Here is a 23,720-nt window from a genome sequence, read left to right as displayed (position 1 = left end):
TGACAGATCCGATAAAGGATTGACATCCAAAATATATAAAGAGCTCATGCAACTCAACAAACAAAAAGGAAATAATCCAGTTAAAATATGGGCACAAGGTCTGAACAGACACTTCTCCAAAGAAGAAATTCAGATGGCCAAGGGACACATGAAAAGATGCTCCACATCACTAATCATCAGAGAAATGAAAATTAAAACCACAATGAGATATCACCTCACACCAGGAAGGATGGCCACCATCCAAAAGACAAACAACAGCAAATGTTGGCAAGGATGTGAAGAAAGGGAAACCCTCCTACACTGCTGGTGGGAATGTAAATTAGTTCAACCATTGTGGAAAGCAGTATGGAGGCTCCTCAAAAAATTCAAAATAGAAATACCATTTGACCCAGGAATTCCGCTCCTAGGAATTTACCCTAAGAATGCAGCAGCCCAGTTTGAAAAAGACTTATGCACCCCTATGTTTATCACAGCACTATTTACAATAGCCAAGAAATGGAAGCAACCCAAGTGTCCATCAGTAGATGAATGGATAAAGAAGATGTGGGGCATATACACAATGGAATATTATTCAGCCATAAGAAGAAAACAAATCTTACCATTTGCAACAACATGGATGGAGCTAGAGGGTATTATGCTCAGTGAAATAAGCCATGTGGAAAAAGATGAGAATCAAATGATTTCACTCATCTGTGGAGTATAAAAACAAAGAAAAACTGAAGGAACAAAACAGCAGCAGACTCTCAGAACCCAGGAATGGACTCACAGTTACCAAAGAGAAAGGGACTGGGGAGGATCGGTGGGAAAAGAGGGACAAGAGGGGAAAAGGGGCACTACAATTAGCAGGCATAATGTAGGGGGTGGGGCACATGGGTAGGGCTGTACAACATAGAGAAGACAAGTAGTGATTCTACAGCATCTTACTATGCTGATGGACAGTGACTCTAATGGGGTATGTGGTGGGGACTTGATGATGGGTGGAGTCTAGTAACCATAATGTCGCTCATGTAATTGTAGATTAATGATAGCAAAAGAAAAAAAACTGAGGGAGAAATTAAGACATTCTCAGATAAACAAAAGCTGGGGGAGTTCATTACCCCTAGACCTTCCCTAGAAGAAATGCTAAAAGAAGTCCTTCAGGTTGATATGAAAGGCACTAGATAGTAACTCGAAGCTGTGTGAAGAAAATCAAGATCTCTGGTAAAGGGAACTACATGGGCGATTATAAAAGGTAGTGCTACTGTATTTTGGGTTTGAAACCCCACTTTTTGCTTCCTACATTACCTAAAAGACAAATGCATAAAATAACTATAAATCTATGCTATTGGGCACACAATATTTAAACATATAATTTGTGACAACAATAACATAAAGAAAGGGACAGAACTAAATAATAACAGAGTTTTTATATACTGTTGAAGTTTTAATTCAAACTAGGTTGTAATAAATTTAGTATGTTAAATGTAATCTGCATGGTCATTACAAAATAAATATTTATAAAATGTACAAATGGAAATGAGAAGAGAGAATCAAAAAGGTTCACTCAACTAATCAACTACAAGGAGGCAGTAATGGAGGAAATGAGGGACAAAAGCAGATTTAAAGAGAAAACATAGCAAAACAGCAGAAATCCTTCCTTATCAATAAACACATTGAATGCAAATAGATTAAAGTCTTCACTCAAAGGGAGAAATTGGGGAGAGTGAATTTAAAAAAGAAACCATGGTCCAACTATATGCTGCTTGTAAGCTCACTTTAGATCCAAAGACACAAGTAGGTTGAACGTGAAAGGATAGAAAAAAATATTCCATGCAAATGATAACCAAAAACAGCTGATGTGGCTATATTAATTTCACACAAAATATACTTTAAGTCAAAAACTCTTACAAGAGACAAAAACACTATATATTGATAAAAGGATCAACTCATCAGGAAGATACAGTTATAAGCCTTTATGCACCATACAAACCCTCATAATATAGAAAGCAAATGTTTACAGAATTGAAAAGAGAGATAGACAGTTTACTATACTAGTTGAAGACTTCAATAAACCATTTTCAATAAAGTATAGAACATCTAGACATAACAGCAATAAGAAAATAGAAAACTTGAACAGCATTTTAAACCAATTAGACCAAGTAGATACATATATAGAACATTATCCCCAACAACAGCAGAATGTACCTTCTTTTCGAGTGCACATGGAATATTCCCCAGGATAGAATATATGTTAGACCACAAAACAAGTTTCAATAAATTTAAGGAGATTGAAACCATATAAACTGTCTTCTTCAACTACAATGAAATAGTTAAAAAACAACAGAAGGAAAAATAAAAAAGCTCAACAATATGTGGAAATTAAGCAACACACTCTTAAAACTAGACTGATAAAAGAGAGAGAGAAGATGCAAATAACCAAAAGCAGAAATGGAAGTGGACATTACTACCAGCTTTATGGAAATTTTTAAAAGAATTATAAGAGAATACAATTAACAATTGTACCATAACAAATTAGATAGCCTAGAAACAAATTCCTAGAAACAAATTACCTAAACTAACTCAAGAAGAAATATAACATCTCAACATATCTGTAACAAGTAAAGAAATTGGATTAGTTATGAAAGACCTCCCAACAAAGTAAAGTACAGGCCCGCATGCCTTTACTGGTGAATCCTATAGAAGATTTAAAGACTTAACACCAATCCTTCTCAAACCCTTCCTGATAATTGAATAACATGGAACACCTGCCAACTCATTCTGTGAGGCCAAATTTGTGTCCAAACTTAATACAATTCCTATCAAAATTCCAGCATGTTTTTTGAAGACAGGATAATTATAAAATTTATATGGAAAAAAAGCAACTACAATAGCTAAAAGAATTTTATAAAAGGATAAACTAGGAGGAATCACTACCAATTTTAAGACTGATACAGCTACAGTAATCAAGACTGTGGTATTGGCAAAGGAATGGACACATTATGAGAACAGAATAGAGATTTCAGAAATAGACCCACACAAATGTGGCTAACTGATTTTTGACTAAGGTCCAGAAGTGATTCAATGGAGGAAAGGCATCCTTTTTAATAAATAGTACTGGAGCAGTTGGACATCCATCAGCAAACTGCTAAATTTGATTTAAGAAACAGAAATTTATTGTGTTGTTTTTACAGCTTTTCTATAGGTTTGAAAGTTTTCAAAATAAAAAAAACATTGTGAAGAAACATAAAATATATTACAATTATATTAATTTATAGAGGAAGATATGCCTGTCAGGTAACCACAGTAGTCTCACCTACTCTAAGGGCATTTCTTTCCCAGGATCAAGGGACGAAGGGAACTGAATTAGTAAGTCAGAAGGTTAAGCATGGAATCAGAGTGAAGAAAGTGGAATGGTAAAGGCCATGCATAATTGAGTCAACACCCTTAGGGACCATATGTGTGTCCATCATATGCATGGTTTACCCAGATCCCTTTGTTCTCCAGCCGATGCACAGTCTCCCTCCCTTAATCCCTCCCCACTCCTCTACATAATAAGGAGAGGGGGGTGCTAGACAAACAGTATCATTTCTTTACTGTCTATTTCCTCTTTTTCCTATAACTCATAAACCACCTTTCCATAATACATTATTCTTCAGACAGTTTACAGTAAAGCTGATTAGTTTGCAACTTTCTTCCAATACATTCCAGTCCTGCAAATATGCCGATCACCTTAATTACACTTGGATATTTCCCAGTTCTCCACCAGTAACACATCTACAACCATGTGTTATTTCATTCTCAGAGTTCTTCTAAGCCTATCTCAAAATTCCCAGGTCACCTTGCTGCAGCCCAGGCTGTGACTACATTTCTTTAGTTTGATTTATTTTGCCAAGGTACCATCAGAGACAGATTTTTTTGACAAGGTATTGACAATATTACTGATTCTTTTGGTGTCTTTGCCACTGCTCTACACATGTATTTTCCAAGCAGGATGAGCTAAAGAAGGTATAACAGATTAAACGATAAAATTAGATTTTATATATATATATATATATATGCTTTGAACGTTAAAAGTACTGAAAAAATTTGAGAAATTATTATTGCTGTTAAAAGTACTGAAAAATTTGAGAAATTATTATTGCTGTAATTTAATTAGTGAAGCCAGAAGCTGCTTCAGGCCAGAACTCATAGGAGAGCAGCACTTGAGGATCCTCCAGTCAGTCTGCTCTGTACTTTTGCCACTTCACATTTCTCTCCCATTTTGAGTCCCACCATGGGATGACTAGTCTCTGGGGAGTGAGTCCATGCTGTCAAAGCCACAGAGATTAATTTATAATGGGCAACATATCAGGCAAGACAAGCCTTTCATCATCTATATAAGGCCCTCCTGGCTGGTGGGTCATCCCAGTCAAGAGACCAGTTATTTTAAAAATTATATTAAAAAATTATATATATAAAAAATACAAAAGAAAGCTGTATGGTGAACACATAATTAGAACAAAAGGAATTCGACATTCTCCAGAGTTGAGCTTTTTTTTTTTTAATCAAACCTAGGTTCCTAAGAAATTGCCCTCCTCCATTATTGGAAGAATTCTGTCGAAAGAAGAAAAGAAGTCATCCAGAAATAGTACTCTTCATAGTCATTCCTGGATTCTCACACACAGATTTTCTCTTCTCCACATATCTCACTTTGCCAGTCATTTAAAGCATCTGTCTTTAACAGCATGTTACAATTTCCCACATTACACTTTATCTTAACAATAGTAACATTTTCATGTGGTCATTTATTGACACTTTAATCGCCATTTCCCAATATTCAGTGGGCCATCATGGCAGGCAGGCCCCAGTTCACTACCTCAAAATTTGCTCATCCACCAGTGCCACAAAGAAGCTTACGCTTCGCTTTTTGAACTTACTCATCCATTTTCCCCATCTCATAAGTAGCCAAAGTGCATTCTAGTGCCTTTAGGATATCAAAAGGCACTACCTGGAGGCAAAAAAGAATACCTGCAGGTCTATACCCAGCACCAATCATTTGGGAACCAGAAATCTAGGCTGCTAAAGTTCAAAGGGATGTGAGAAAAGTGAAGCTTAGAAAAGATAAATAATTCAATAAAATAATATATATGAAAGTCCCTAGCACAGAGCCTGACACATAGTAGGTCCTCAATAATTGTTTGTAAAGAAATGAGCAAATTCTCCAAAGTCTCCCAAATAGTCAGTGACAGGGCCAAAACTTCCACACCTATTTGTTGCCCCTCTAACCCAGAGCCTCAAAAGTCAGCTTTAAAAATATTTTGCTTTCCATCCTACTTTTAAAAAATATTTTGCAGGGAAGAGCAGTGGGAAGCGTCAGTGCTCTCATTTCATTGTGGACTAGAACTTGTTGACTTCAGGGTCAGAGAAACTTTCCTTGAAGCCTTCCCTGAGCTCCTTCTTCTGAGCCCCCAGAGCCCTTTGATTTAATATTGCCATTTTTCATCATTTGTACTTCCTTCTCTCCTATTTCTGGTTTCTTAAATATAAACTCTTGAAGTGTATACTTACATATCTTTATATCCCCCACAGTGAGTGCCCACTGTAGAGCCTGGAACATAGTGAGTGCTCAACAAAGTTCTGGTGAATGGAACTGAATTCCCTTGGCCCAAGAGTCTGTGATTCACATGATTTGGTACCTGAATTATCTGCTTCTGTCTCCAATTCCTTTTAATAGTTTATGCTACAAGCTGGGTGAAACTAGACATGCTGTTTTCAAAATCCAATAGAACTCTTTTCAAAAATGTCTTTTCCTTCCTTTTCTTCACTATCCATTTTTGAGCTCTGCCTCCATCTCCCCTTTCATTCATTCATTTATTCATTCACTCACAAATGTTCATTGATCTCTCACTATGTGCTAGACACTGGAGATACAATGGTAAAGTAGACAGAGGGGCCTTACCTTTTAGAACTTTTAATCTCCTAGGAAATAAGAGGTAAACAAATAATAAAATAATTACAGATTATAATAAGTACTAAGAAGAGAATAAACAGATGATACAGAGATCAGGACTGACCTCTCTGAGGGGATCAAATCTAGGTCTGAAGTACCAAAGATGTGAAGAACCCTGCCAAAGAGCTGCTTTCCAGGGAATAGCATGTGAAAAAGTAGGAAATAGATGATATGCTCAAGGAAAAATAAGCAAGTCATGTGACTAGGGTGTTTTGAGTGAGGGGTGAGTGGAAGGGATGAGGTCATGTGGAAACCTGGTAAGCCAGAGTAAGGAGTGAGATCTGAATCTAAGTGCAGTGGAAGCCAAAGAGTTTTCATGCACAGGAGTAATATAATCTAACTGACATTTTTAAAAGATGATGCTGAATGTTGTGTGGAAACCAGAGTGTAAGGACAAGAGAGGGTGCACAGAGAGCACTGTCAAGGCTAGTACAGTGGTGCAGGTGAGAGCTGCTGGGGCCTGGACTAAGGTGGTGGCAATAAAGATGGAGACGGTGATTCAAGAGATATTTTTGAGGGAGAGTTGACAGGATTTTCTGCTAATGTGAATGTAGAACCTCTTTGTTTTACTGGTTAGGAAGGTAAGGCACAGAAAGGCCAAGTTGATAGGGAATAATTTTTGTAATATATTGGAACTGTGATTTCCTAATCCCTGGTGTTATGTTATTTCTCTTAACCTACTCTACTTTTTGTAATCTTAAGCAATTCTACTACCTTTGTGTATTCTCCCATATGGAATAATTCACCAAATCCAGCCCCCTGTTTTTCTGTGCCTCCCTAAATCTCCCACCTACACTTGCCATGCCCAGTCTGCTCTAGATTATTGTGACTGCCTCCTGGCTGTCCTCACTGCCGCCTTCCAGCCTTGCAGTGCAGGTCATTTTGTATGACTTTACTTCATCTGTGTCTCTAATAACTCTTCAGCAACTCCCTGCTCATACAAAATGAAAACCCAGACTTTGGGCAGTGGCTTCACAGTACTTTCCCAGCTATCTGCACCCAATCCTTCCTGTTTGCCCTTGTCTCCCATTATATCCCAGCCTACACCTTCAATATCAGCCTTTTTGTAGCTACCTCTCCCACCTCTGAGCTTTTAGGCTAGCTGCTTTCTATATGAAATTCTGTCCCTTCATCTATTCTCTCTTCTTGACTAATACAGTCAAGTACTTTTTTCTGAATCATTTTAGGCATTCTTTATCTCAGCAAATAATAATTGAGTACTACCTTTGGGCTGGAGGCTACTAGCTACTGGGGATAAAAAATCATTAGGAGTTTACAGTCTGGTTGGGGAGGCAGATATGTAACCCAATAATCACAATGCATTGTATTAAATAAACAGTGCATTACAGGGACTATAGATAAAAATGGTGGAGATACAAATATGAAGTAACAACAAACCCTATTGAGGGAAACAAGAAAGCCTCCTCAGAGGAAATGACATTTGAATTGACTAGACAAGTATATAAGTATTTTTCCAGTTGAAGAAAGGGTATAAGGGCATTCCTGAAAGAAGGAACCTATTGTTATGTGATGATAACAGCTAGCTTGTATTGTTTTTTCAGGTTCATGTGCATTTGTGATAGGGCAGACTATCTTGGATTACAGTGAGAGATTCAGTATGACTGGAGTATGCAGTACATAGGGAAGCATATTAGAAAATGAGGCTAGAAGGAGAGGTTGGGACAAGATTCTACAAGCAGCAGAAGCCAGTAGAGATATTTAAAGGAGGGAGCGATATGATGAGTTTGGGCACTGTGGCAGCTACAATGAAGTTAGTAGAAGGCTATAGAATCATGGAGGTGATTACAGTGGTCCCATGAGAGATGAGAGCTTTAACCAAGGTGATGGTAGGGGGAACAGAGAAGAGGTTATATCTAAAGTAAAACTGACAGATCGCAGACTCCAAGAAGGGACTAGCAGTTCCCAAAGGGAAGCGGTTGGGGAGAGTAGGTGTGGGTGGGGCGAGAGAAGGGGACTAAAGGGCACTATAATTAGCAATCACAATATAGGTAAGTCATGGGGAAGGCAGTACAGCACGAAGAAGACAAGTAATGACTCAATAGCATTTTACTATGCTGATGGACAGTGACTGCAATGGGGTATGTGGGGGGACTTGGTAATATGGGGGAATGTTCTAACCACAGTGTTGCCCATGTGAAACCTCCATAAAATTGTGTATCAGTGATACTTTAATTAAAAAAAGGAAAACTGACAGAGTTGGGTATCTAGTTAGGCAGAGTATTGTGGGAGAAATCAGAATCAGGAGATGACTTTTGCCAACAACAGCTGTTGAAGAGGCTGTCATTTCCCCATTGTTTATCCATGGCTCCTTTATCGTATATTAATTGACCATATATGTTTGAGTTAATATCTGGACTCTCTATTCTGTTCCACTGGTCTGTAGGTCTGTTCTTGTGCCAGTACCAAATTGTCTTAATTACTGTGGCTTTGTAGTAGACCTTGAAGTTGGGAAGCGAGATTGCCCCTGCTTTTTTCTTCCTTCTCAGGATTGCTTTGGCTATTCGGGGTCTTTTGTGGTCGCATATGAATTTCAGAACTATTTGTTTCAGTTCGTTGAAGAATGCTGTTGGTATTTTGATAGGGATTGCATTGAATCTGTAGATTGCTTTAGGCAGGATGGCCTTTTTGAAAATATTAATTCTTTATATCCAAGACTGTGGGATAAGTTTCCATTTGTTAGTGTCCTCCTTAATTTCTCTTAAGGGTGTCTAGTAGTTTTCAGGGTATAGGTCTTTCACCTCCTAGGTTAGGTTTATTCCTAGGTATTTTATTCTTTTTGATGCAGTTGCAAGTGGAATTGTTTTCCTGATTTCTCTTTCTGCTAGTTCATTGGGAGTGAATAGGAAAGCAACAGATTTATGTGTATTAATTTTGTATCATGCAACTTTTCTGAATTCAGATATTAGATCTAGTAGTTTTGGAATGGAGTCTTTAGGGTTTTTTGTGTACAATATCATGTCATTGGCAAACAGTGACAGTTTGACTTCTTCTTTACCTATCTGGATTCCTTGTATTTCTTTATGTTGTCTGATTGCTGTGGCTAGGACCTCCAGTACTATGTTGAATAACAGTGGGGAGAGTGGGCATCCCTGTCTTGCTCCCCATCTTAGAGGAAAAGCTTTCAGCTTCTTGCTGTTCAGTATGATGTTGGCTGTGGGTTTGTCATATATGGCCTTTATTACGTTGAGGTACTTGCCCTCTATCCCCATTTTGTTGAGAGTTTTTATCGTGAATGGATGTTGAATTTTGTTGAATACTTTGTCAGCATCTGTGGAATGATCATGTGGTTTTTGTCCTTTTTCTTGATGTGGTAGATAATGTTGATGTATTTTCAAATGTTGTACCACCTGTGAATCCCTGAGTTGAATCCCACTTGGTCATGGTGTATGATCCTTTTGATGTATTTTTGAATTTGGTTTGCTAATATTTTGTTGAGTATTTTTGCATCTACGTTCATCAGGGATATTGGTCTGTAATTTTCTTTTTTTCTGGGGTCTTTACCTGGTTTTGGTATTAGAGTGATGCTGACTTCATAGAATGAGTTTGGAAGTATTTCCCCCTCTTCTATTTTTTGGAAAACTTTAAGGAGAATGGGTATCATGTCTTCTCTATATGTCTGATAAAATTCAGAGGTGACTCCATCTAGCCTGGAGGTTTTCCTCTTGGGTAGTTTTTTGATAACAGATTCAATTTCATTGCTGGTAATTGGTCTGTTTAGATTTCTGTTTCTTCCTTGATCAGTCTTGGAAGATTGTATTTTTCTAGGCACTTGTCCATTTCTTCTAGGTCTTCCAGCTTGTTATCATACAGATTTTCATAGTATTCTCTAATAATTCTTTGTATTTCTGTGGGGTCCATTGTGACTTTTCCCTTCTCATGTCTGATTCTGTTAATGTGTGTAGATTCTCTTTTTCTCTTAATAAGTCTGGCTAGGCATTTATATATTTTGTTTATTTTCTCAAAGAACCAGCTCTTGGTTTCATTGATTTTTTCTATTGTTTTATTCTTCTCAATTTTATTTATTTCTCCACTGATCTTTATTATGTCCCTCCTTCTGCTCACTTTGGGCCTCATTTGTTCTTCTTTTTCCAGTTTCAATAATTGTAACTTTAGACTATTCATTTAGGATTGTTCTTCCTTCATTAAATAGGCCTTGATTGTTATATACTTTCCTCTTAGAACTGCCTGCACTGCATCCCACAGAATTTGGGGCATTGTGCTGTTGTTGTCATTTGTCTCCATATATAGCTTGATCTCTGTTTTAATTTGGACATGGATCCATTAAATATTTAGGAGAATGTTGTTTCACCTCCATGTGTTTGTGAGCCTTTTTGTTTTATTTGTACAATTTAGTTCTAGTTTTATAACTTTGTGGTCTGAGAAGTTGTTTGGTAGAATTTCAATCTTTTTGAATTTACTGAGGCTCTTTTTGTGGCCTAGTATGTGGTCTATTCTGGAAAATGTTCCATGTACACTTGAGAAGAACATGTATCCTGCTGCTTTTGGGTGCAGAGTTCTGTAGATGTCTGTTAGGTCCATCTGTTCTAGTGTGTTGTTCAGTGCCTCTATGTCCTTACTTGTTTTCTGTCTGGTTGATCTGTCCTTTGGAGTGAGTGGTGTGCTGAAGTCTCCTAGAAAGAATGCATTGCATTCTATTTCCTCCTTTAATTCTGTTATTATTTGTTTCACATATGTCGATGCTCCTGTTTTGAATGCATATATATTTATAATGGTTATATCCTCTTGTTGGACTGGTCCCTTTATCCTTAAGTAATATCCTTCTTTATCTCTTGTTACTTTCTTTGTTTTGAAGTCTATTTTGTCTGGTACAAGTACTGCAACACCTGCTTTTTTCTCCCTATTATTTGCATGAAATACTTTTTCCATCCCTTGACTTTTAGTCTGTGTATGTCTTTGGGTTTGAGGTGAGTCTCTTGTAAGCAGCATATAGATGTGTCTTGCTTTTTTATCCATTCTGTTACTCCTTGTCTTTTGATTGGAGCATTCAGTCCATTTACATTTAGGGTGATTATTGAAAGATGTGTACTTATTGACATTGCATGCTTTAGATTCTTCATTACCAAAGGTTCAAGAGTAGCTTATTTACTATCTAACTGTCTAACTTAACTTGCTTATTAAGCTATTCTAAGCACAGTGTTATTATTCTTTATTTCTCTCCTTATTCCTCCTCCTCCATTCTTTATATGTTATCTGTTTTATTCTGTACTCTTTTGTGTTTCCTTTGACTGCTTTTGTGAATAGTTAATTTTATTTTTTGCCTTTAGTTAGTATGTGGTTGGTCTGCTTTGTTTGGTGTGATTTTATTTTGTCTGGTGACATCTATTTAGCCTTAGGAATGCTTCCATCTTGAGTGGTCCCTTTAAAATATCCTGTAGAGGTGGTTTGTGGGAGGCATATTCTCTCAACTTTTGCTTTTCTGGGAATTGTTTCATCCCTCCTTCATATTTAAATGTTAATCGTGATGGATACAGTATTCTTGGTTCAAAGCCCTTCTGTTTCATTGCATTAAATATATCATGCCATTCTCTTCTGGCCTCTATAGTTTCTGTTGAGAAGTCTGATGATAGCCTAAAGGGTTTTCCTTTGTAGGTGACCTTTTTCCTCTCTCTAGCTGCCTTTCAAATTCTGTCCTTGTCCTTGAGCTTTGCCATTTTAATTATTATATGTCTTGGTGTTGTCCTCTTTGGGTCCCTTCTGTTAGGAGTTCTGTGTACTTCTATGGTCTGAGCAACTATTTACTCCCCCAGTTTGGGGAAGTTTTCAGCAGTTATTTCTTCAAAGACACTTTCTATCCCTTTTTCTCTCTTCTTCTTCTTCTGGTACCCCTATTATGTGAATATTGTTCCATTTGGATTGGTCACACATTTGTCTTAATATTCTTTCATTCCTGGAGATCCTTTTATCTCTCTCTGCCTCAGCTTCTGTGTATTCCTGTTTTCTGATCTCTATTCCATTAACAGTCTCTTGCACCTCATCCAGTCTGCCCTTAAGTCCTTCCAGAGATTGTTTCATTTCTGTATTCTCCCTCCTGACTTCATCCCTTAACTCTTGCCTATTTCTCTGCAGTTCCATCAGCATGGTTATGACATTTATTTTGAATTCTTCTTTAGGAAGATTGGTTATATCTATCTCCCCAGGCCCTCTCTCGGGGGATGTCTGGGTGATTCTTGACTGGACCAAATTCTTCTGCCTTTTTATGGTGATAGAGGTGTTCATAGGCAAGTGGGATGTGTGTCAGCTGGGAGAACAAAGTCCCTTCCTGCTTGCTGGTCACCTTGCCCTTCTCTGCTACCTGTGTCAGTTACCCACACACCAGGAGCCGCCTCTGGGCTAATCTCCTGAGCTACCATGGGCAGCACAGCCCTTGGGGTAGCCCAGAGCCCTGCAGGGAGTGGCAGAGACACCAGATGTGTTCTCCTGTGAGAACAGTGCCTCTTCGTGCCTTGCCCCAGTCTCCACTGTCTGTGCCGGCAGCTGTGCACTGGCAGCATCCTCTGGGTCTGGCCTGGTGGCTGCGTTCTGGGAGGAGACTCTGGGCTGCTGCTTTGGGCAGGGCTGCTCTCCAGCTGCTCCACTGCCGTGGAGGGGCAGCACCTGCTGGGGGAATGAATGGCAGGCTGCTTATCACCATGGTGCCTCAGAGATGTGTTGCCACCCAGGGGGCTGGGGTGCCTGAAGTTCCTCAGGATTCCCACCCTGCTCAGCAGAGTGTGCCAGGATGATTCCATCCAGCTGTGAAGACTTCAAAAAGCACTTGCTTTTGTTTTGCCCCAGGGGAGCTGGCTATGGGGACCCACTCGCAAATTTTACTTTTCCGTTTCTTTAATATCCAGCACACCATGCAATGTGTGTATGTGCTCCCAGTGCATATTACTAGGGCTGATTATTTAGTAGTCCTGTGCTTCCAGTCCCTCCCCTCTCCAACTCCTTTCCTTCCACCAGAGAGCTGGGTTGGGGGGAGTGCTTGGATCACACCAGGTCATGGCTTTTTATCTTACTCCCTTTGTGAGATGCTGAGTTCTCACAGATGTAGGGTAGCCTGGCTGTTGTACTGTATCTTCTGGTCTCTCTGTTAGGTGTAGTTGTATTTGTTGTATTTTCAAAAATATATATGAGTTTGGGAGGAGATTTCCGCTGTCTTACTCACACTGCCATCTTGGCCCCTCACAATCATTTTTTCTATTTTTTTCACCATAGCATTAATCATCTGATAACATACTGTGTAATTTATTTATTTATTATGTTTATTGTTTTTCCAACTCTGTTCCTCTGGTATGTAAGCTTCTTAATAGCACGTATTTTTCTCTCTTGTTCACTAATCTATATCAAGTATCTAAAACAGTGCTTGGAGTATGGGAAGTGCTCAGTATATATTTATATCTGTTCAATAAATGAATGAGGGTATAGGTTCCTGCATCATTCTCCCTCCCAAAATTTCTATTTGCCATGGGCCCTCTAACCTCAGAGCCAAATAGAAATAAGGGTAAGGGAACTGAGAACATTCAAGAATGATAACTAGAGCCATTTTGGCAGCCACGCATTTCTGGCATATTAGAGCAAAGCCTTTCTTAACTGGCCCTATTCATAGTTTGTATTAGTTTCTTATTGCTACCATAACAAACTACCATAAACTTAGTAGCTTAAAGCAACACAAATTTATTATCTTAGAGTTGTGGAGGTCAGAAGTCTAAAATGCATCACAGGACTACATTCCTTCTGGAGGTTCTAATGAAGAATCTGTTTCTTTGCCTTTTCCAGCTTCTAGAGGCTTCCTTCTTTCCTTGGTTCATGGATCCTTCCTCCATCTTCAAAGTACATCACTCCAACCTCTGCTTCCATCACCACATCACCTCTATATGTCTTTCCTGCTTTCCTATTTCCCTTACAAGGATCCTTGTGATTACGTTTAGCCCACCCATATAATCCAGGATAATCTCCCTCCTTCAAGATACTTAATATGTCTGCCAAGACCCTTTTGCCATGTAAAGTAGCATAGTCACAGGTTCTGGGAATATTAGGACTTGGACATCTTCAGGGTTGTACATATAAAAGGCAGGTTGACAAGGGTTTTTTCAAGGATGTAACCAAGCTGTAAAGCCACCACACATCCTGGGGGCATATGCAGACTCAAATGTTTTAGAAGAGCACTAGTCAATAAAACTTTGTGTGATGATGGGAATGTTCTATATCTGCGCTCTCTGATATAGTAGCCACTAGCCATATGTTCTTGAGCACTTGAAATATGTCTAGTAAGACTGAAGAAATGAAGTTTTTAGTTCATTTTAATTAATTTAAATTTAAATTTAATAGCCACATGTGGCTAGTGGTTACTATATTGGACAGCACAGGCCTAGAGCTGTGGGTAAGGGACAGATAATAAGACAATTTTTTTTGTCTAAGCCTTATCTTTGGTTGAATTAAAAACAAACAAAAAAATACCTCTCTAAAATTTTATGGTACCTAGGTTTGGAGGCTGAATATATATTGTGTGAATGATCCAAAAAGCCACCACTCATGAATTTTAATTTAAAGTAGACCTAGATCTGTAATGCAGGGAAAATAAAATGAAAATCTCTCACTGGAGAATTCACCTTCACTCCTAGGCCTTATGGAAATCCCCCAAAGGTTCGTGAAAGGCAATATTTCACAATCAAAATCACAATTTATATAACAAAACCAATTAGCAGGAGGGAGAACAGTGAAAAAAGAAAGATAAAACATAACCATACCCACAAAGATCTTAAGTATTGAAATTATCACATGCAGAATATAAAATATATATGTTAAACACATTTAAAGAAATAAAAAGTACAGAACAAAGAGCAAGAGACTATCAGAAATGACCTATCTTGAAAAAGAACTAAATGGAATGCCAAGGAATGAATGAGATAATAATTGAAATTAAAAATTCAGTGAAGGTTATGAATCAGTTGAAGAGGAATTAGGAAACTGGAAAGTAGATCTGGAAGAAATTGCACAACATAGCACAGAGTTACAAAGAGATAGAAAATATGAGTGTTTTTAAGAGATAGAGGATAGAGCCAGAAGGCCCAACATTAATCTCTTCAGAATTCTAGAAAGAAATAACAGAAAATGGAGAGAAACATTCAGATACATCATAGCTGAAGAATTTCCAGAACTTGCAAAAAAACCCAAAAATCTTCAGGTTCAGGAAGCCTAATAAATTCCCAACAAGATGAATAAACAGAAATTCATATTAACATGAGTCATAGTCAAACTGCAAAACAACAAAGAGAAAGATAAAATCTTAAAACAACCTAGAAGGGAAAGACCAATCATGTATAAAAGAACAATTAGACTGATAACTGACTTCTCAATAGCAACAATGGAAACCAGATTAGAATATAATGTTGAAAGTGCTTAGAGAAGATTATTTTTCTCTTAGGATAATATATTCTGTGAGGCTATCTTTGGAGGGAAACGGCACTATAAACGCTTTTTAATATAAAAGATTTTTGAAAGAGTTTACTACCAACATTTGTCACTAAATAAGTAAAGTTTTCCAAAAATAAAGTTCTGAAATATAAGAACTTTAAGTAAGTAAAAGTTAAACATGTGGATGATATTAGTAATTTATTATTTGTGGGATAAAAGAAGACAAAAACACCGAATTTAAAGGCTTCACAATAGCAACTCATGTTATTGAGGATTAGACTCAAAGCATTCTAAGGTCCCTTTGAGAAAATGGCAAATATATTAATTAACTCTAGATTTTAATGAATTGAGTAAGCATGTTAGAATTCTCAGTGTAGCCACTAAAAGAAAAGAAAAAGAATGAGTACCTTCCAAACTAATATAAGTAGAAAAATAGAATGAGGAAAAATAAACCTCAATTAATTCAAAAGGGAAAAAAACAAAATGGAACTCATAGCACAAAATAAGGCAATAAAAATAAATCCATATACATAGTTTTTTCCCTAAAATACAGGTCAAAGAAGAAATTTTAATGGAAATTAGAAAATTTTTAGAAATGAGCTTGTGTATTTCACCTAAAGTAGTGCTTAGAAGAGTGTTTGTCACCTTAAAGGCATATACTAAAAAGGAGGGAATGCTGAAAGTTAATGAGCTAAGCATTCAACCTAAGAAGTTAGATAATGAACAACAGAATAAATCCAAAGAAAGCAGAAAGAAAGAAATAATAGGCATAAAAGCAAAGATTATTAAAATAGAAAATAAGTAGAAGAGATCAAGACCAAGAATTGGTTATTTAAAAGGATAAATTGACAAACCTCAGAAAATATTGATCAAGAAAAAAAAAAGAAATAAGGTCCAAATAAACATTGTTAGAAAAGGGAGACATTCCTACAGATGTGGTAGATTAAAATTTTAGTAAGAAAATACTGTGAACCATTTCATGTCAATAAATTAAAAGGTATAGACCAAATAAACAAATTACTAGAAAAAGATAACTACCAAAACTGATTCAAGAACAGGAAACAGAAGTACTTACATAACCATTAAAGAAATTCTGTCAGTAATTAAAATATTCCCACAAGGAAAACACTAAATCTAGGTGGTTTTATCAAATATTCAAAGAAAAATTAATTCCAATATTATGAAAGTTCTTCTTAAGAGTAGAAAAAAATGGAATATTTCCAAGCCAATAGTATGGGATTGGTATAACCTTAATACTAAAACCACACAAGGGCAGTATTGGGAATGTGCTGACTTGTTGAGTGGATATCAAGGAGGACAGTGTGTCTGGAGCTGAGTGAATGAGAGGAAGAGTAGTAGATAAGATCCGAGATTTAAAAGGGAACCAGATGTGTAAGGCCATGCAGACCACTTAAAGAACTTCAGATTTTACTCTCTAGTCCCTTGACTGAACAGGGTACAAAAAATATAAACACCCTCAATTTTGATAACAGCCTCCAAACCATACACATATCCACTGATAAAGGTAAAAATCTAACCAGCTTAGGAAGCTTATGCATAACCTTGACAATAAGTGGCTTGTGCCAACTCTGGGTAGTCAGGCTAAAAGATAAAAACAAGGGAAAAAATCTGAGCAGGGACATCAAAAGCTTCACTCTGTGGGGAGGATTAACTTCACAAAGTTCACTCAAGTTATTAAACAAATAACCAAGCAATTAAGAGCCACCATCCCTGGGGTGGGTAGGGAATAAGTATTCCAGAGTTCCTACCACATAGTATCTAAAATGCCCATGTTTCAACAAAAAAAAAAGAGAGACATGCAAAAACAAAAACAGGAAAGTGACCCATACACAAAAACAACAACAAAAGACAAACAATAAAAACAGTCTTTGAAGGGGCTCAGATGGCAAACTCAGCAGACAAAGATTTCAAAAATTGTTATACGTATGCTCAAAGAACTAAAGGTAGCCATGCTTAAAAAGATGTAAGGGAAGCAAATATTATGGCAATGTCTCAACAGATATATATTATCAATAAAGAGATAGAAACTATTTAAAAGGTCCAAATAGATATTATGGAGTTGAAAAGTACAATAACAAAGGAATATTTGCTAGTGGCAACTCTACTATAGATTTGAGATGGCAGAAGAAAGAATCGGTCAAATTGAAGATATATCAGTAAAGATTATGCAATCTGAAGAACAGAGAAAAATGAAGATGAACAAACCCTCAGAGAAATGTGGGATATAACTAAGTGCACTAACATATGCATAAATGGGAACACTAGAAAGAGAAGAATGCACAAAAAGGTCATACAATGTTATTCAGAGAAATAATTGCTGAAAAACCCTCAAATTTGATGTAAAACATTAATCTCTACACCCCAGTAACTCAATTAGTTCCAAGTAAAGAAACACAAAGAGACCGTACCCAGAGCAATCATAGTAAATTGTTGAAAGACAAAGAGAAAATCTTGAAAGCAAGAGGAGAAAAAAAGACTCATCTATCCAAAGGAACCTTAATAAGATTAACAGTTGACTTCCCATCAGAAACAATGGAGGCAAGAAGGCAGCAGGATAATATAGTCAAACTATTGAGTTTTTTTAAGAAGCACCAAGAATCATATAGCTACCAAAAATGAAAGTGAAATAAAGATATTCCCATATGAAAAAAAACTGAGAGAATTCATTGCATACCTAGCTTACCTTTCTTAAATACTAAGTGAAGTTCTTCAGACTGGAAGCAAGTGATGTCAGACAGTAATCTGAATCCACATGAAAAACAACGAAAGCTGATGAAGGTAATTATTTAAGTAATTAGAAAAGACAGTATAATTGTATAGTTCCTCCTCTTTCCTCCCTTGACTGATTTAAAAATCAGTTGCATAAAATAATATGAATATTAATGTATTATTGGGACTATAATATCTAGAATACAACATATTTGACAATAACAGCACAATGAAGAGGCATGAAAACAAAGCTGCATTGGAATAAGGAAATGACACTAGTTGGTAACATATTCTACAGGAAGAAATGAGAAGAAGCAGAAGAGTAAATAGGAATATTAATAAACATTATAAATATATATTTGCTTTCTTTTCTTCTCTCAGCCTTTTTAAAAATCATAGAATTATATAAATTAATAAGTACAACAATGTATTGTTGAATTTGTACCATATATAAGTCTTTATGTACATATAATAATAATATTAAAAAGAAGGAGAGGTAATGAAACTATATTAAATGTCTTAATTTCACTGGAATTAAGTCAGTGAATCACCTGAAGGGATTCTAATAAGATGTATATTTCAAGCCCTAAAGAAACCACTTAGAAGATAACTCAAAAATAATTTTAAAATCATGAAAATAATTAAAATGTTACTTGAGAAAACAGTCACTTAATACAAAGGAAGATATGGCCTTTAGAAAAAATGACATATGACCTATAGAAAACATAAAGCAAAATAGCAGTATAAATTCAAACATATCAGTAATAACATTAAATGTGAATGAATTAAACAGTCAAAAGACAAATATTCTCAGACTGGATTAAAAAAAGATGAGATCCAACAATATGCTCCCTAATATAAAATCTAAAAACAAAACAAAATGAATAAAGCATCAGTAGATTTATAGGTACTGAGAAGTTACTGGTGGTTACCATGGGGGAGGGGAGGGGATGGGTGGGTGAAACAGGTGAAGGGGATAAAGAGGCACAAAATCTCAATCATAATATAAATTAGTCACAAGGATAAAAGAACTGCATAGAGAATATAGTCAATAGTTCTTTAACATCTTTCTATGTTGACAGATACTAACTACACTAGTTGGGGTGAACATTTAATAATGTAGATAACTGTTGAATCCCATGTTGTATACTTGAAACCAATACAATATTGTGTATCAACTACACTTCAATAAATAAATAAGTACATTAAATGAAGAACTTTATCACTGCAAACAAGTTATCACTTTAGACAAGTAACCAAACTTAGCATCACTAATATCATGACAAGCTGACATATATGCCTCCTTATGTGATCGAGTTACAAAGTTATATCCTATGAAGAAAGTGTTGTGAAAACAGTTTAACTTAAATGTAATCAAGCCTTTAAAACTAGTTTTATTTTTATAGACAATAAGGTAGATAGAGTTACATGTTACAAAATACCACTGGAAATCAGACAAACCAATCCATAAGCATTCTATACCTTGTTTTCATCAAATGGTAATGTTGTTGAGAAAAAGTGTGCTTTGGATTAAAAGAGATTAAGAGAAAACTTTAAATATATATATAATATGTTAGAGACTCTCTGTACTTTCTGTTCAATTTTGCTGTGGACCTAGAACTGCTCTAAGAAAATGAAATGTGCTGATTTTTAAATGTAAAAAAGAAAACAATATGCTGTCTACATGAGGCATACTTTTTATTCAAAGATACAAATAGGCTGAAAGTGAAAGGATAGAAAATAATATATCATGCAAACAACCATAAAAAAGCTGCAGTGACTAAACTAATACAAAAACTAGACATTATAACAAAAATCATAACAAGATGAGGAGGGACATTTCATAATGATAAAAGGGTCCATCAGGAAGATACAATAATTATAAACATATATGCACCTAACAAAAGAGCCCCAAAATACATGAAGCAATAACTGATAGAATGGACAGAGTAGAAGGGAGAAACAGACAATTAAACAATAACAATTTGAGAATTCAGTACACACTTTCAATAGCAGATATAACAACTAGGCAGAAGAACAAGGGAATAGAAGACTTGAACAAAACTAAACTAGACCTGACATACATCTAAGAACACTCCACTGAAAAACAGCAGAATATACATTCTTCTCAAGTGCACATGGAACAGTCTCCACAATAGACCATAAGCTAGATAATAAAGCACAGAAGAATGAAATCATGCAAATTAAGTTTTCTGGCCACAATGGAATGAAAGTAGAAATCAGTAACAGAAGGAAATTTGGGAAATTCACAAATATGTGGAAATTAAACAACACACTCCTAAATAACCAATGGGTCAAAGAAAAAATCACAAGGGAAATTAGAAAATACTTTGAGATAAGTGAAAATGAAGAAACAACATACCAAAACTTATGGAATACAACTAAAGCAGTGCTCAGAGGAAAATTTGTAGCTAGAAATACCTATGATAAAAAAGAAAGATCTCAAATCAATAACCTAACTTTTCACCTGACAAAACCTGGAAAAGAACAAATTAAACCAAAAGCAAGCAGAAAGAAGGAAAAAGCAAAGATTAGAGAAAGAATAAATGAAATAGAGAATAAAAAAATTAGACAAATCAATGAAACCAAAAGTTGTTCTTTGAAAATATCAACAAAATTGACAAATCTTCAGATAGGTTGACTAAGAAAAAAAGGCAAGACAAATTACTAATATCAGATGAAAATGGAGGCATTACTACCAATTTTACAGAAATAAAAAGAATTGTATTAAAATTCAATAGCAAAAAAACAATCTGATTAAAAAATAGGCAAAGATTAACAGATGGCTACCACATACATGAAAAAGTGCTCAACATCACTAACCATCAGGGAAATGCAAATCAAAATCACAATAAGATACTACTTCATAGCTGTTAAGATGTCTATTATCAAAAATACAAGAAATAAAAAGTGCTGAAGAGGGTGTGGAGAAAAGGGGACCCTGTGTACTGTTGGTGGGATTGTAAATTGGGGCAGCCACTCTGAAAAATAATATGAAGGTCCTCAAAAAATTAAAAATAGAACTGCCATATGATCCAGCAATTCATGGGTATTCTGGGTATTTATCCAAGGAAAACAAATACAATAATTCAAAATAATATATGCACCCCCATATTCATTGCTGCATTGGGGTATTTACAGTAGCCAAGATATGTAAGCAACCTGAGTGTCCATCAGAGGATGAATGGAGTAAGAAAATGTGGTATATATGTACAATGGAATATTATTCAGCCATAAAAAGGAAATCTTGCTATTTGTGGCAACATGGAAGGACCCTGAGGGCATTATACTAAGTGAAATAAGATAGAAAAAGACAAATGCCATATGTTCACATTTGTATGTGGAACCTACAAAAACAAAACTAAACAAGTTCATAGATACTGAGAACAGATTGGTTGTTGCTGGAGGGGAATGGAGGGTGGGTGAAACAGGCCAAGGAAGTCAAAAGGTACAAATTTCCAGTTATAAAATAAATGTAAGTCATGGGGATATAATGTATAGCATGAGTGTAGTTAATAATACCATATTGTATATTTGAAAGTTGCTAAGAGAGTGGATCTTAAAAGCCTTCATCAAAAAAATTTATAACTATGTTTTTAAAAAAAGATAAAAATAGAAGGTATCTATGAAGAAAATCTAACAAAAGATGTGCCAGAGGCCCTTTATGGAGGAAATTATAAATCTTTATTGAAATGGAGAGCTATGTTCTGTCAGGCTGCTTAATATTGTGAAGATATCCTTTCTCTCTGACTCAATCATAGTGTAATTTCAATCAAAATCCCAAATGTTTCTTAATGGAATCTGACAAGCCAGTTCTAAGCTTTATATGGAAGTGCAAAGAAAAGTCAAAGAGCAACAAGGTAGAAAAACTTACTCTACCAGATATTAATATTTACTACACAGCTATATCACTTAAAAGAGTGTGATATTGGCACAGAGGTTTGACAGACAGGCCAAGGGTACAGAATAGAAACTCAAAAATAGACCTATACCTATTTGGAAATTTGATGTATTACAAGTAGCATTGCAGATTAATGGGTGAAAGGGTTAACTTTTCAATAACTGATGTTGGGGAAATTGGTTACCCATAAAGAAATAATAAAATTAGAATAAATTATATTCCCAGTTCACATCAAACACAAAAATCAATTCTCTGGTATCTTAGAGGGACTGCTGTAAATGGGAGTACTCCTAAAAATAGCACAGAACAAAACACCCAACATATGAAGAATGGAGGAGGAGGAAAAAGAAGGGAAAGAAATAATCATCAGACTGTGTTTATAACAGCTCAATAAGCGAGTGAGGTCAGACAGTAAGATAGTAAACAAAAATCAATTCTGGATATAGTAAATCCATTAAACTTTTAGAAGAAAATACAGTTCAGAAATCCTCAACTGGCAATACCCCCACCCAGGGGATGTTTGAAAATGTACAGGAGTATTTGGGTTGTTATAATGACAGGAACAGTGCTAAAGGCATTTGGTACCCAGGGTCCAGGGATGCTAAGTGTCCTGCAGTGAGAGCCAGACCCACATAAAGAATAATTGCCTTACCCTGAATGCCAGTAATCTCCCTGCTCACAAAGAAACACTGTTATAGGAGAATATTTCTGTAATCTTGGGATAGGGAGAATTTCTTTAAAGAAATGCAAAAAGCACCAACCATAAAGGAAAAGAGTAATAAATTCAATTACATTAGAATGTAGTGCCTCTGTTTACCAAAAAATACCATAAAATGAAAAGACAAGACACAAAGTGGAAGAACATTTTTAGCATTCATATTACTGACAACGTATTAGTATTTGAAATATACAAGCTTCATATGACAATACCTAAAAAAAATTCCAGAAGAAAAATGGGCAGAAGATATGAACAGTCCTTTCACAGAAGAGGAAATTTGAGTGTCAAGAGACATGAAAAGATGCTCAGCCTCATTACTAATCAAGGAGATGCAAATTAATACCACCATGAATGACCCTGCACCCAAAACATGAAATTCCATTTTAATTAACCAGATTGAAATAAATAATGTGAATTAAACAATACTAAGTTAGTGAGGATGCGGAACACTTATGCTTCTGGCAGGGGTGTATATGGGACAACCAATTTGGGAAACAATTTGGCATTATCTAACAAATTTGAACATATGTGTACTTTACAGCTCATTGATTCCACTCCTAGAAACATACCTTAGAAAAACTTGGGCAAGTGTAGTATAAAGAAAATTTATAGCAACATTGCTCAGAATAGCAAAAAAAAAAAAAAAAAAACAGAAACAATAGATGTAGAATATCTCTCTCTTGTAGTATACTTACAAAATGAAATATTAGGCAGCAATGAAAATGGATGACCCACTGCTAGAGGTAACAATGTGAAAGATTTGCAGACACAATTTTGAGTAAAAACAAATTGCAGAATAATTTATATGATACCAATATTTACAGTTCAAAACCAAGCAAAACTAAAGAGTTTATTGTTTAGGGATATGCATATGTGTAGGAAGACTATAAGGAAATGTAAGGGAGTGACTTAAAGGTTCATTATTGTGGGGACTTCTGGGAAAA

General features: G+C 35.9%; 1 protein-coding gene across 9 annotated transcripts in view; it reads left to right on the top strand.

Moving 5' to 3' along the window:
- HDAC8 (histone deacetylase 8) overlaps window positions 1–23,720 on the top strand; it is a 298,463-nt gene that overhangs the window by 202,144 nt on the left and 72,599 nt on the right. Inside the window, exon 10 of one of the 9 annotated variants that reach the window (XM_073227882.1) lies at window positions 13,769–19,072. The exons of the other annotated variants lie outside the window; for them this stretch is intronic. Coding sequence (XP_073083983.1) covers window positions 13,769–13,933 — 165 coding nt within the window. The 3' untranslated portion in view covers window positions 13,934–19,072. Of the gene's footprint in view, window positions 1–13,768; window positions 19,073–23,720 lie in introns of those variants that run through there. 9 annotated transcript variants of the gene reach the window in all.

This window comes from Manis javanica, chromosome X, assembly GCF_040802235.1.
Source record: "Manis javanica isolate MJ-LG chromosome X, MJ_LKY, whole genome shotgun sequence".
Taxonomy (NCBI): Eukaryota; Metazoa; Chordata; class Mammalia; order Pholidota; family Manidae; genus Manis; species Manis javanica.
Note: the sequence above shows the minus strand (reverse complement) of the source record. Positions and strands in the feature narration are given on the sequence as shown.